Here is a 15901-nt window from a genome sequence, read left to right as displayed (position 1 = left end):
GCTCATTGCAACTTTTGACACTCTCATGGTAGAGTTTCACATTCACAAAAGAAGATGCTAATTTAAGTAAGGAAGCATAGAAAAAACATTTAAAAAGAATAGAGAAACAATTGTGCAATGGTCAAAGAATTTGGTTTGTCAATTTAGAAGAATACTGAAAAGTCCAGCATTGAATTAAATTTTTTACAAAATGAACCTTAATGTTAACACTGTGCAATCTGTAAATACATTAGTTTTTCATATTGAATTAAAAAAAAAAAAAGTTGCCTTTCAAATCTGGAAACAGGTTAACATACCCTTAATAAAACAATTAACATTTTTTTAATAACAAATGGGAGTTTCCTTACAGATTGTGTTTCATACTCTTATTTCAGTAGGTCACGTTACAAGCTATATCACCAATATACAGTAGAAGTTTCCTGTAACATCGTAGCAGAAAAACCCTGTTTGGATAGAAGTTTTGTTCTCAGCTTCTAAGCCTCCTAATTCTGAACTAACGTAACATCAGTCAGCAGGTTTCATTCGACTTTATGAGGTAATTCTATAGGGTGATGCAAAGCTTTTGGCCATAGCTGTAATTTAAAGGGGTGCTCCTCTCATGAAAGGTTCCATTTCAAACTGTTGTACTACGATGCCACACAATTAATTAAATGACAACAGTGGGCTGTAGCAGCTGTGCATGTCTTGAAGTTTGCTTTGGCAAGCCGTAAACATAGCAAGGGAGTTTCAATGTTTACACAGGCACACAAGATCATTTTTGCTTTATTATTCCATCATCTCCGATCACAAAAAAGAGAAACTGTAGTTACAAACCACGTATCATTCTTCATTGTGTGTTTCAAAAATTCTAGGCAGTGAAAGTCTTGTTGCTTAATATGTGTATTACTTGGAATGCATCTATCAGTGTGTGAACAATGGCTTGTTTGTATATTAATTGGACCTTATTTTTGGTTTCTTCAAATCATTTCCAATTAGTTTCAATTAGAGTTCAACAATCCATATACTAGCAACAGTATCTAATGTAAAGCAATTATCTTTCAATTCACATTGTGGTTTTCTTGCAGGCCGGTAATTTGCCCGTCTCCAGGTTAGTTCACGTGGGACGGATATGAAGCTATAGAGTTACTGCGAGGATTCTTTTGTCAGTCACAATGACACTTGTGTTTTATAGATTGCTCACGTTTCCTTTGTGACCATGAACAGCCCAACAAGAGTCCCGTGTCCTTGTCGCAGCAGGTGAAGTGTTCTTGATCATCCAATGACATATCAGCTGTCACAAGTTTCCGCCGAGTAAATTAAAACCGATAAAACTTGATTTCAATCAAACGGTCCATTAGGATTAGCGGATTAAGAATTAAATATACATTAAGATATACGATGTCAACTTGTCCAGGGCAGGCTTTTCACAAATAAAGAAAAGTAGGAAAAGTATCACCGTACTTAATTTTAATACATGTCACAGTTTCTGCTAGTCAATCTTTTTTTATTTTATTAATACTGTATTATAAAGTACACTTTACAAGCAGATAACAATTATTTTGCTAATGAATCAAAATAAGCTTTGAAGTATTTATTAGAAACCAAAATGATGCAAACTCAGACACCTGAAACTTTAAACATTTTAAATTTTCTTTTCTTTTCCACAAGAAGTATTTTGCGTGCCGAGTGTGCATTTTCTTCTAAATCATGTTCAACTTGCAAGCTGGTAAACACTCAGCTCGGTAGTGTGTACTGTCCTCTAATAGGGATAATAATACTAATCTAATATCTAATAATACTTCAACAGCAAGTTCCAGTATCACAAAACCCCTTGCAGTGTGTACAACACACATTATCTTTGCTGTATCCCATTTTTCCAACATATTATGGATAGTTTTGATAATTGCGTATTTACTCATCACAGGTAAATCAACTAAGTCATTGCATTTGGAATGAGTGGCGTATTGTGGGAACAGAAAACCATCTTTACTGCAGGAGGGAGTGTGATTTGGATACACTGCGTCCCCTGGAAGATTTTTGTTTTCTCCTGTCGAACGCTCCCGAGTAAATGTTGATAATGTTTTGCCCAGTTGATAAAAGTTTCTAAAGAGTTGGCAGTAAGTTCAATAATATAACCTTGCGATACAGACAACAAGGGACACAGCAAAGGTAACATAATGTACTTCTAGTAAACTTTGCAGGGTGTTCTGTAACCCTAATTCAACAACCACCACCACCATCACCACCACCATCACTCTGCAATGTTTTACATCTCTTGTTCTGTACGTTCTCGTGAAGATATCCAGCGACTCACAATAAGCTCCTGAAACACAAAATTCAACCAATCAAAAAAAAAAAAAAAACCTCTAGATGCATTGTAAGGTTTACATACCTCAGATATAACATAATAACACAATGAGACACTTTGGTTTTGGGCAGACATACAGTATGCATATTACTGAGTGATACACTACTCTCTTTGAAAATAAATATTTGGCAATGGAACCTTTTGGGATTGCACCATTCGCCTTTATTAGTACAATAAAAAAAATCATCACACCTGAACTTTGATCCTGTTCATACATTCTGGGGAAGACATTTCCTCCTCTGTCATATCTGATGGTCTAACCACATAACAAAACATCAGCTCCTGAAAGTAAAACAGAACAGAACCAATATCCTATTTAAAGAAAGAAATATTGCACACAATTGGCCTTTAGAGGAATACAAAAACAGGCAAAGGCTGAAAGGAATGAAAAGGAATCAAACTATCCCAACAGTATAAAACTGCTCTCAACAATAACTGACCTGCTCCTAACTAAATGGTACAAGAGTACATAAATCTGGACAGACAAAAAACAGAAAGTGACCCCGAGCCTAAACACAAAGCAACTAGTTTTCTTCGGCTGTAAAATTAAAAATAGCAATTTTCTCTTGACATACATATTCCAGAGTTTCATTTTCCATACTGGCGTAGTCATTTTAACAAATTGCAAACCACAGTACTATTGCATGTTATGTTACCTTGGAAACGTTAACTGTGATTCTATTGAGAGCAGCAAGGGACCTCCAGCTGAACGGTCTGAGGGGTTTTCCTTGGAAAGTATCGTCAACCATCTCCACCACGACTGAATAGCTAGAGGAACAACACAACCTGGGCGTCAGACCTTCGAAGAGCACGCTGTGCGCAGATTCCATTTGTATTTTCTTATTGACAGGAAGGCAGGACGGTGCAACCCAATCTATTAACCAAATCATACAGTTTACTACAAACTGGACTAAACAAACAATTTCTGGGATAGTGCATATTTTCTGCTTATGTACAGTACTACCAACTAAAAATATCCTGGTTTGCATGTCCAGTTGACCAAAAACTTTGTTATTAAAAAAAATTAATTGTGCATTTAGTTGCATGTTAAACTAAGTAAGAAGTGCCAGGAGAATTGAATGGCTGCTACCTGCACATAGATAGGATAGATAATGCATTCCCCCACAAATCAGGTTAATAGTGTATTTCAGAGAAACAAACCTTGCATGGTAAAATGGAGGTCCTTTTCGATACAGCACTGTCCGAAAAAATAAATTGGTACAATGAAATAATCATTAGTCATGTTTGTTATTGTGCAGCTACCAAAACTAAGAAATGGACTCCCTGCAAGCAGCAGCATGCAAGGACAGGATTGTTTGTGATCTAGGAATGTAGAAGTTAGTAATTCAAGCTGCACATAAGAAATCAACAACCTTTGTTCTTGTTTAAAGTAGGTCACCGGGAGTCAGTTACCAGGAGATACTTAAGTGGAGGAAAGCATTGATAAACAGGAGTCAATTATTCAACAGCAACTGAGCGTTTTGTTATTTAAATCTCCAGGAAAAATATCTGAAAATGTTCAGGGGTGTGTCATCTCACACACTGCTTACAGACAATCATTTCTTTAAAATAATAAGTAGTTAGATCCATCACTACTGTTAATCATTCAAACATAAAGTAACGCAGAAACTGTCTTCTATTGGGTTATCCTGGTTTCTATGCAGGTTTACTTACAGAGGTCTGTTCCATATTTCATTCCCACTTTTGGCACCCATCCTTTGCTCCTGAAGTGGTGGTAGGCCATGTAGATTGTTTTAAAACTAGGCTGAATTACACTGAAAGCTTGCCAGAGCTTAACAATGGACAAAGGCTCCTAATGTTGAAGAAAGAATGTTAGCTGACACATGAACGCAACACAGGAGCACAAGTACAGTGTACATCAAAGGCAACACCTGAAGATTCAATTCTTAAAATAGAACCCATGCAATAACTATACAGAAACACACTACTGAGTGAAACGCAAACTGTAGAGTCTGATTTTCAAATTCAACAAACACAAAATACAAAACAGTCACTATCGCTTATGCCTGCCTAGTGATTCAGTTACCTTGGAACCAATTTTGGAGCCACAAGATTGCCTGGTAGCCATATATCAGATACATAACCGTGTCAGATAAACCCTTCTTACTCAATGTAAGCTTTTACTACACAAGGTTAGGTATCTGAAAATGAAGCTATTAACCTTATTTAACCCGATTGGTCCCTAATCTCTGATAAAGGACTTTGAATGTTGTTGTTCAAATTATGTTTAATATCTGTTCCAAATCAATCTGCTGGAAAATACACAAATAGAGTATTCATTAAATCCCTGTTGGATTTAGAAATGTCATCAGCCAACATAAAAGCGTCTCACCTCATTGTAATAAATGGACAAGCATCCCAAGGCGTACGTCAAGAAAAAGGCCTGAAAAATAAAGTAACAATTGGTAGCAAAGACACAGTTGCCAAATAAGCAGGTATTTACAGCATTCATGTTCCTAACACAACTCAACACTGACCCACACAAGCACCCCTTATATTCCAAACAGTATTTCAAGTTTCAAAGAATGCTAAAAGCAATTATTAGAATCATATACAATAGTTAAAATAGTTTTCTATTAGTTTAAACCATGTTTTCATTTACTGATAATGATGTAATATCGAAGTGTAGTATGTATGTACCTGCTTTATTGTTACTGCATTGGAATCTACAGTATCAGTCATATTTTTTCAACCAAATACTGTACATACAATATATCCTCTCTGTGGGCTTCATCTTTGTATCTGAAGAGCCCATCAATTGGCCTGCTTCTTTTGAATTTGTGATTTCTACAAGACACAACCTATATAAAATACTTTAGTAGAAATACCTAAACAATAGTGATTTGGCTACTAGACTACCACCTAATCATTTGCATGTGGGACAGACAACTCCCCTTACCTCTTCTAAAGTAAGCTGGAGGTATTCAATAATTCGAAATGGGTTGATTCTGCAGACTAATCTTGGCGTTTTCTCCGACTGAAACAAACAAAGCCTTATGTTTACCAGGTGATCATTTTAAAAGGTAGCACTGCATTTGAGTTTTGAAGAATAACGGCAATGGATTGATTTGTACTGTTTGACAAAGAAATAAAATACATCCTTACACCCTCATCTTCTTTATGGTCTTACCATCACAGGTCCCAAACGTAATTCCTTCAAGGAGTGCTAACCAATCTTTTTCTTACCTCTTAATTATGTTTGTATTGTGCTGTAAAGCTTTTTTAAAAAAACATGAATTCAGAATATTCACATATTTGAAATGCAATTCTACAGTTAAATGTACAATATGGTAGGTCCTGATAACACAGTGATTCTGGATTGAAAATGGAGCTGCAGCGTGTTGATATTTACACTGTCACAAGGATTCTCCTCATCCTCCTGCACCAGCACGTACTCATGGCCAGGGGTGAAGGATGGTGTTGGAGGTGCCGTCGCATTGCTGAGCATGTCGTCTATGATGCTGTCCTTCAACCTGCACCCACAGTGCATAATCAGGTCGTCATGCTTATGACACTTCACAGTAGATAGGGCCTCTTTGTCAAGCACTGCGGGCTCCTCTGGATAAATGTCAGCCAGAGGATCGTACTGCAGATCCCCCTGTCTCCGAGGCTTCTTCCTCTCTGGACTCCCTGACTGGAGTTCAGAATCTGAAGGTTCCAGATCTCCATCACTATGGTGAGTGGATCCCTCTGCCTGCCCTCTGTCTGCTGCAGCACAGCAATCCATTTGCTCATTTTTGGAGGTGCTGCCTGCACACTCCAGCTCCACCGGGTCTGTGTATTTTTTAAGGGTCTTTTCTATTGAGTCTTCATCTAGCCCCTGCCCTTGCAGAACTCCTCTAGCCCAGTCCAAATGCAGCTGGTACCTAAATAAAACAAATGACAAATTAGCGCAAATATTCAAAAGGGGTATAACATATCACATAGTTCCCTCTCACAAGTTATAGATTGTTATTAGTAGGTTATTTGTCGTCCCACCAAAATTACTTGGAAATACAAAGCAAAGTTTGTTACCACATGCTAAATTTGAACCATTTTATGGTTGTATGAAAAATGTTACAAACCTGCAAGAAGCAACCAAGGGGCATATGTTTATTTGAACAATGTAACAGAAAAGCTGAAGAAAGTTTTCTTTTCTTATTAGAAAAAAAAAAATGTCAGGAAATTCTTTGTGAATATGGACCTTGTACTGTCATAGATGAAAACACTTACTTGGCAGAAGAAATTACAGGCATGCTCATGAAATTGGCATCTGTAACAAAATAAATAAAGACACATGGAAAAATGTAAAATCTGGTTATTGTTGAAAACGGTTTCTTAAACAACAGACAAACAAAACGTTTAATTCACCTCTATCAGCAGAACTTAATCTGTCCATGTCTAATAATAAACTTAATACCAGAAAACACAGTACAAAATACCTACCGCTCCATTTGTTTGAAATTCTATATTCAGGTCTGCTTCTTGACAATATACCTTTCCCAAAATAGCCCTTTAAAAATATAAAATTTGAAAGAATATACTGTATTTAAAACAGATTTGAACAAGATATGAGTTTTAAGTTATAGAACATCTGTTAATAAATACAATAAATACCCTTCCATACAAGGCCTCTATTTCTTCTGGATCTCTCACAATGACATGCTGGTTTATAATCTCAGCTCTGTAAACCCTGAGCTCGGTTAGGCCCGCTTCCTATCATTACCCCAGACTGCATACCAGCATTTGTAGCCCTATGCAGACAAAAAGAAGAATTTATGAATACTATATTTTAACTAAATGCAACAGAAGTTTTTATTTTTAATTTTATATAATTATAGATCCCGTCCATATAAATTTGAATACCCCATTTTGTAAATATTTTAAAAGAAATAGAAAAGGACAGAATGCACATTCTTAAAGGACTTAAGTAACTTTCATTCATTTTAATTAAACCGATGTTTCATTTATTATTTTTGCCTCACTAGCAGTTTGCAGCTATACCAATTATTTTATTTATGTAACGTTACATCACAAATACCTCTCTCTCCCCCCCCCCCCCCTCCAAATAAAGTAACAGTACAGCCGTAGTTTGTAGGGATTTTACAAACAAGTACTTTGTACATTTTTGTTTTATAAATAGCAGCAATACAACTGTTATCCTGTGTAGAAACTATGACGTTGACATGCTACAAGTTTAAAATAACAACTTGAAATCGTAACGTGCGTCTATATCGTAGTTATTAAATACTATAATTTGTTATCCAAAATTCAGTGTAACTAACTGTATGTTTGGGACTCGGTATGTTGCCTGCACGTATTGAGTACAGTATTAACCAGTACAAATAAATCATGTTTTATAAAACGACAGATTTATTTTATTTTACAAATTAAAATCGAATGACAATTTGACAAAAAGTTATTTTTAAAAAAATTACCGGTACGCCCAGCAACCAAAAACACACGTGGGTATGTTGTTGCTACAAGAAAGTACCTCCGTTCAGAAACAAACTTTTCAACATTGGTTCCCAATCTATAGCTGTCTTATTTTAATTATTGTATGTATTTTAAAATATGATATATTATAATTGTTTGACGATTATAACACATCAGAATAAACGGCAAGTTTTGATCTGCATTTCATGCATTTGAAAATGTACATTCTGCAAGTAAACAGACTACTTCCATATATTGTATTGGTTAGAGTTGAAAGACCACTTGCTTGCTACTTATTTGAGGCATGAAGTAGCAGATAAAGCTGATGTTTAAATAATAAAAAATGACGACCATCATCGTGTAACGCAGCAGGGTTTTGTTTTTGACAGCATTCTTTCATTAGTTCTACGGTCGCATTACACGTGTTTTCTCAGCAGATGGAGCCCTTGAGTTATTATAGCATCCCAAAGGCTCTGTTCAGAGGTTTTGCTAAATTAGTTTCAGGATTTGATGTCAATTCGGATTTCCCGGGTTCAGGACAGCAAAATAGTCTAATGTACTGATGAAAAACCACCTGACCCACTTCCTGCAATTACATCCTGGGGCTAGCAATTCTGGGTAGCTGTCTGCTAAATTCAATTCACTCTAAGATAGCTTGCTAGCCGAAGTGCTAGCAGTGTTTTGTGAAACTGGCCCCTGGTTCCTAGTCACATACATGTTGTATGTATGGATGAATAAAAACTACTTGCAGTCGTTTTTAAATGAGAAATTGTGACTATACCAGATTAAAGTTTGAAAGGTTCTGGGCCACTGAACGTAGGAAACAGTAACTGAGATAATAGTTTATTGACTGAGTCTCAGCCAGTGCTTGATGTATGAACAGTGGTTTGCTTTCTGTGGGTAGAGGGTGTTGACTGCCACTGCACTGGTCTGTTCCATTGAGTCAGCATGTCAATCACATAATACATATTAGATGGTGCGTCTAAATTTGGTCAACAGTGGTTTTAAAATCTTTCTTGAGCTATCACATCAACACCAACATTACATTAATCTATGTATATCCCACTCATTGCAGAAGCTCGTTGAAATACCATAATTACAGTGGTCGTAGCTAAAAAAAAGTCGTATCTTCCAGTTCATGCACATCCATTTGCTTTACAGGTCTACAATGTGCAGTTTTCAAAGAAACATGTTATATTACGCATATATCAAGCATATTGAACATGATATCTGGCACTATGGTAGTTTAAAGAAATTACTGTTACCGCAAAGACAGTGTTTAATGACATCGCCTAGGAAATAAAACAGCAACAGACTTCCTTTTGTTAACCTTGTATCGTACCAGTTAGTATACACTGTTAAAAAATAACTTCATACAAAGTATTTATCTAAAGTTAGTGGATAACATTTTAAAGCAGTAAAACAAAACCATTTTTACCCTAAAATAATAATTTAAAAAGTCTTATTACATGGGCACTTGTAAGCCATTATAAGCAGAAGCACAATTGGTCTTTTCTCGGCACAGGGTTTATTACAGTTCTTATTGCAGCTCTCCTTAGTCATCACTGAGTCCTGTCTCTCTGTCCAAAACTCCAGGCTGAGCCAAAGCATGTGCTAACCCAGCTGTGGGTGATAGACTTTCCTGAACTTTTTATTTATTTATTTTTTTATTTCGCAAGATTTCACTAATTCTGATCATTCTGTAAACATCTGTCCTGTCCTGTAAACCGCGTGTTGCTTCTCGGCAGTTTTTCCCTGAAGCACTGTGGCATGCATTTGTACACTTTGTAAGTTTCTCATGTGTTAAGATTGTAAACCAAAGACATTCCACAGCCAAGGGACATTCTACCGAACACAGTGAAGTCAGAGTGACATTCTTACTTTATTAACTAGAGAATTATCCTTCTGGGGTGTGTGGGAGGAGGACAAGTTTGCTTATAGACTTTTTACTTATCTTGTCTTCAGCACAGTTGAACCTAGTCAGTACTTTTATAGGAAACCACAATAAACCTGAGGTGTTATTGGTATCTTAAAGGCCAGGTTGGGGTTCTGCATCAGTCTAGTTTAAATATTATTTGACTGTATATGCTGTGATGAATTTTGGCACACAGAAAAGTACCTGATTTACCCAAAGATCAAAGACAGCATAGACAATGGCGATGTGAGTTTCGTAACCTCTCCCTGCAAGCGTCAAGCCTTCCGCCCTCTTACAGGGTGTGGGATGGGAGTAACTCAGTCTCCAAGGCAGCCCGGCCACCAGACACTGCCTGCAAACTGTTGAATTGTGGGATGGTAAATTGCCACTACCAAAGCCATTTTACTAGCATGCCGGATTTGAACCTTGGTCTTCAGGTGGAAAATACTAGCATCTCTTGCACCACTAGCCTGTCCTGGCTGGTTTAATTAAAGAATACTGCCTGTCCAGAGCCTGTAGAACTGGGAACTAGAGATTAGACTTTAGGTTTATTCCCTTATTAAAGGTAGTGGATATGACAGGATGTGCCTTTTTAGTTTCCATGTACCTGTCATCAGGTACTTAAAGATTGTAAAATGTAGTTTGGCTTTTCCAGCAAAACCAGTTTTTAATGTGTGCATTTTTTCGTTTGACTGCAATGCATGACCTGGCAAATCAGCATACAGGCTAGCTGTTGACTTCAGGGCATGGCAAAGGTCCTGACTGCTGAATGAAATGAAGACACTCTTTCTGAAACTGCTACAATTGAGGCTGAACCTTCTTTTTCATTGAATCATGACAAAAAAATACATTGTGCTCTAATAGTTGTTCAAGTGGGTGTTGGATTAATATGCGGCAGGGCCAAGCATTGCATACACATTGCAAATCATGCTAAGCACCCACTAATTCAGCATAGTTGGTGTCACTTAGTAAAACAGATTAACAGAGCGAATTACTCAAGAATACAGAACCTTTTTAACCTCAGTAATGAAACCAAGGTCAGTAATTTGGCAGCAATGTGTGATAGAAAAAAAAAAAAATCCACACAGTTTTGTTCGAAATACAATTTTTATATTAAACATTTGGCAATAGAGATAATTCTTTATTCTAGTTATCAATAACAAATAAACATCTGCAACAGAAAAATTGATTTTATAAAGTCCCAACAATTGCAGTATTAGATTTGCCCTTTTATTTGGTTATCTAAATTGATCCCTCCATCCAGTTGTTTGACTGGTACATATGCCATATTATTCACATTAACAAACACATATGAAAAAAACAATTAACATCTTGTGTGACCATTCATTTATGTTCAGATTACACTATCCCTTTAAGAAGCCAAAGTCATTTTTTTATTAAATTGTAATATTGGCAAAATTCCAGTAAATGTGACAGAAAAGGATTCTTTTAATGAGACATAACCATTACAGGATATTTCTACTGCTTTTGTTACAGTCAACCCTTTTTATATATTAAAGGTATCCATGTAAACACTGAGCACCAATACATATAAATATATATTTTTTGTAACTTTTTAAACTGGACAATTAGACTGTGTAACAGGAATAGCACATCTTTCAGGAAGCTGCATTTCAAAAGACTATAGAAAATGTTATCTTAATACAGTATTGGGCAAGTGCATATTTAATACCAAGTATGCATACATTCACTGAAAACTATGATTAAAGAAAAATCCATTATACATTATAAAAAAGGGTACATTGTAAGCCCCTTTTTAAGTAAAGCATTTCTTAAGCAGACTGATGTGTACAGCATTACCCCTTGTTATTTTGTGTACTTCTTTTTTTATTGTTTGGCAGAGTTTATTTGAAATCTGGCAGGATATATCCAACAGAGAATTAGTACTAACAAACTAAGGATATGCTGACACAACAGAAATAAACCATTTAATCATCCTCACAAGCACCAGGATCATGTCCAGGCACTGCATCTGCCAACTTTCAACATTCCCTGCGAGAGCCAATCGTTTGCTTTGTTTCCCTTTCCACCCTGTCATTGGAGAGCAGTCTTGGTTACCCTGGTCTCATTTTCAACGTCTGAACTCAAGTAAATCATGTATTCCATTAACCCCGAGGCTCACTGGGCACCTGGCCAGTAGGGGACGCTGTACCGCATGGTAAGCAGAAACGGTCCCTGCCGGTTTTGACTCCCTAACCCACTGGAGTGCCAGAACCAATCCGATGACCCCCCTGCTGGCTCACCCTGCCGGTCACAAGGCCACGCCTTTACCAGTGAGACCCTCTTCTTTGACAGTACTTTGGAAGAGTGGGTTGCAGGATGAGTTGAAAGAGTGACTGGTGACTTTATTCACAGCATTCTGTGTTGATAAAATAGCAATAATAATCCAGTCACTAGGGAAGCCAAAACCAACTTCCTTTGAATCTCAAGCTTTTCCTCGCTCATGGAATATTTTTTGCTTTCACCACCATCACAGATCCCCCTTTTCATAGAACTCTGTGCCAATCCAAATAAATCTCATCAGTTACTTCATTTTTTACTTAGCTAGAATCAGGCAGAGGAACAAACAGCCCAATATGGTTGTGACCCTCAAATTCTTACACCTGCAGCCAGGCTTGACTCCAAGCTCCACCTGCAATTACACTGGATTTTGGGGGCCTCTATAGACTTCTGAAAGAAGAGAAATAGAGGTTTAGCCAACTGCACTATTGGCATCACTGATAAGCAGCAATCATTGGCTGTGGGTTCTATATAAATCTGCCAGGCAGAGTTTGCAGACAGATATCAGATGGGCACCAGTGTAAACGGGATATTCTTGTAACCTGACCAAAAACACCTCTTCAGCTCTCCCTGTGTTGTTTAGTAGTATGACCTACAATTGTCTAGATGCTAAGAAGACACCTTGTCAAAACGCTTATCTCCTGGAATACATTTCATTAGTTTCATTCACATTTTTTGGTTCAGTACTCTATTACCTACACTGTACCATGCATTTTAGAGCATTAGTAAACTCTCTTTTGTTGAACAGTAATAGTCCACTTTATTCTTTGGGAGAAGTAGGATTGTGATAGTACTGTAAGTGCTTAAAATGGCATTACAAGTCCTGTGAATCATAAGATTGAAAGCATTGTAATACTACTTCCACACAAATATCTTCTTATTTACTAAATTAATGTATATACTTTATTGGACTGGATCATTTTCTGTGGAAGTAATTTGAAGGAATTGTTGTTCTTAATTACAGCTTATGAGCTGCAAGACAAAGTTTATTGTAAATATAAATACATAAAAAAATTATAAAAAAAAAATATTTAAAAAGTCCAGAGAAAAGTTCTGATTAAGAATGTTTTTGAGGAACCACTATTTCATTTTACCAATAAAGTCTGTAAATATAAGGGGATTAACTGAAGCACACGCACGCACGCACACACGCACGCACGCACGCACGCACGCACAAGGAAGGTCTGGGGGCACTTATTCAAAATAAATTCTGGGTGATTCCCCAATGCTGTAAAATGCTCCAAACAAATCCAGCAGGTTACCCCTTGCCATTTCATTCTGATATTCAATTTTTTTATCCATGTTTTAAGACTCATTCGAATAAGCTGTTACAGAAACTCATACAAACATGGACAGAAACTGAAGCTAACTGCACCCTATGTCTTAAATGAAAAAGGGTCATTCAGCATTTATATAAACTATTTACGTATTCACAGTAATTTCACAGGCATGTACTATGTTTCCCTCATAATGACATAGTGCAATTTATTAAAATCAAAACAAAAGAAAGGAAAAGGGCTACAGAGTGGGCGAGGAGATGGAATGTAGTCTTCTAGTACAAGTCCTTGATTATTTCCTGCAGAAGCGGGTGGATGTCCATATCCAGTTCTGTTTTCTTGAGGAGCTGCAGAAGCTGCACATGTTCTGTTACGATCTGCCGGAGGTCTGTCATTTTCTGGAGCAGTTTGGCAAAGAGCTGGGGGGAATCTGGGTGGTTCATTTTGAGCTGTAGCTCCAGTGCTTGCAGCATGTTATCCTGTAGGTCCTCGATGGGCTTTACATTCACCAAACCTGGGCGATCTGAGAGACAGACGAGGGAGAACAATTCAATTAGGAATGGTGGAAAGACCTTTTAGCTTTCCATTGAAGCAAACTATAAGGGTTTCAATTTCTTTTTTTCAGCCTCCTTAAAAGTGGTTAGAAATATATATATTTTTTACGCAGTTGTACTCATATAGAAAACATTTAAAAGATAACTCAGGTAAGGTTTCAGTATTACTCAAAAAGTAGAAAAAAAACTGAAAATCAACTATGAAAGCACGAAGTGCCAAACATTGCTGCTAAATTTGCTACTGCACGTAATGTGTTGGTTGAAAAGGTATGCAGCAAATGTACAGTCCAAACATTTCTATTAAGGTTGAGATATCTAGAAATAATAGAATAAACAACAATTAATCATTTACAAGATAAGATAATACAGTAATTATCAGATCAACATTATCTTGATTATCACAATAATGGGTATTGCATTTCCCAACGCTGCCAGAGAGAGACAAACACAAACACACACTCCTTCAGTGGCAGTCACGAAATACCCTTTCAAGTTTAATGTTAATGTTTAACAGGCCTTCGTGTAACGGCTGATTTCTTTCAGACAGTGGACCTGGTTCAAGGACAAAATAAAACGTCACAACAAAACACTGCAGTCACCACCCATAAATGTAACTTAGTGAATAACGTTTCGGTAAATATCAGAAAGGACTGTAGCCCTTTGTTATTTTAATGATTTACCTTTAAACAACATGGTATTTCAGTTCAGTTTGGTTCAATTTAAATAGCCCCCAAATACGTCTTTGTGTGCTTATATTTTATACCAAATTTACTGCAGGGTTGAACATTTTTACTAAACACCCCTTATACTCATCTCTGTAATAGAAATAGTTTAAAAAAAAAAGGAAAAAATAAATCATAGTCTCTTTTTTTAATACTTAAAATATAGGGCAATTTTGAAGTTCAGTCACAAATCCTTCAGGGGCCAGAGGTGATCAATCACGACGGACTAATGGGGAACAGGGGGAACACTTCCAGCCTGTTGACCCTCTTCACCACGGGTCAAAGACTTGGTGAGCGATGGATTTTGAAACCTCCACTCTTCTACTGTACATTTCTTATACACAGCCACGCTACAGGAAAGTCACATGTCATCATGGGTGAAGCAGTTTTCTTGTAGATAATATTCTGGCAGCGAATCACGCAAACATATATTTGAAGCACAACAAGAACAACCCAAGGCTGGTCTGGATGGCACTCCTTGATGATTTGCTGTGATAAGAGTATTGTAAACATACAACGTGAATACATGGTTCATTCATATTGCACTCAGCAAAGAGAGTGACTAATGAGACTGCTAACGCCACTGTGGACGTGGGGTTACTTTGTCAGGCTAGAAATAAACAATCCAATAGGATTATTATACTTTTGCCTGGTTGGTGTATTTCTTTACTCATATTTTTTGCAATAATCTGAGCGAAATTGATGGGAAAAAATAGTTTGTACAACGATAAAGGCTGATATAATAAACACTAAACAACTAACATAGGCAACTTCGGTCTCTATTGTATGCATTGTGTTCCCCCGTATGTTTCTAACGCAAACTACCACCTGTGCATGTTTCCTCAGTGCCTACAACTGATAAACTCATTCACCAGATCAAAGTACACCGTTCTCTAAATACACAACTGTATTGTAATAGCCTTAAACTACTTCCCACGTGGGGCCCAACATTCAGTTTGATACTATTTACATTATGTTATAAAATACTCATGTATATGCACTTCTGAATGCTTACAGTTCTGAATGATGACAGTTCTGAATGCTTACAGTTCTGAATGATGACCGTTCTGAATGCTTACAGTTCTGAATGATGACAGTTCTGAATGATGACAGTTCTGAATGCTGACAGTTTTGAACGATGACAGTTCTGAATGCTTACAGTTCTGAATGATGACAGTTCTGAATGCTTACAGCTGCTTTCTATGTCAGTGAATTTTTTCAGGGAGACAGAGGATTATAACTTGATATATGTACCGTAATAACCCTGTTTTTAGTATGATCTTGCCTGACCACCACTATCACTTATCTTATCACTGTACCAGCAACAGTTTCTAGAACAGATAATTCTA

At 36.9% G+C, this 15901-nt stretch overlaps 2 protein-coding genes across 2 annotated transcripts in view; both read right to left on the bottom strand.

Moving 5' to 3' along the window:
* Positions 1-110: 110 nt before the first annotated feature.
* LOC117413687 (tRNA-splicing endonuclease subunit Sen2-like) lies at positions 111-9072 on the bottom strand. The gene is made up of 12 exons (XM_034022931.3): positions 9049-9072; positions 6965-7063; positions 6794-6860; positions 6581-6620; positions 5721-6234; positions 5268-5345; positions 4701-4751; positions 4022-4160; positions 3509-3545; positions 3004-3115; positions 2540-2603; positions 111-2302 (listed from the first exon to the last, which is right to left on the bottom strand). Exons 1-12 carry the CDS (start codon positions 9070-9072, stop codon positions 2103-2105), a joined length of 1425 nt encoding a protein of 474 aa, XP_033878822.3. The 3' UTR covers positions 111-2102.
* A 1714-nt stretch (positions 9073-10786) lies between these two features.
* LOC117413933 (peroxisome proliferator-activated receptor gamma-like) overlaps positions 10787-15901 on the bottom strand; it is a 32336-nt gene continuing 27221 nt past the window's right edge. Inside the window, exon 7 of the mRNA XM_058999826.1 lies at positions 10787-13799. Coding sequence (XP_058855809.1) covers positions 13552-13799 — 248 coding nt within the window. The 3' untranslated portion in view covers positions 10787-13551. The remainder of the gene's footprint in view (positions 13800-15901) is intronic.

Source organism: Acipenser ruthenus, chromosome 25 (assembly GCF_902713425.1).
Source record: "Acipenser ruthenus chromosome 25, fAciRut3.2 maternal haplotype, whole genome shotgun sequence".
NCBI lineage: Eukaryota > Metazoa > Chordata > Actinopteri > Acipenseriformes > Acipenseridae > Acipenser > Acipenser ruthenus.
This window is presented reverse-complemented; position numbering and strand designations above follow the sequence as displayed.

Coding starts and splice junctions, on each gene's coding strand:
- LOC117413687 (XM_034022931.3), bottom strand. CDS start 9,072: ATGTCATTAAACACTGTCTTTGCG. Junction 6,861..6,964: donor TAGAGGCCTTGTATGGAAGG/GTATTTATTGTA, acceptor ATATTTTTAAAG/GGCTATTTTGGGAAAGGTAT. Junction 2,303..2,539: donor TGAACAGGATCAAAGTTCAG/GTGTGATGATTT, acceptor TTTGTGTTTCAG/GAGCTTATTGTGAGTCGCTG.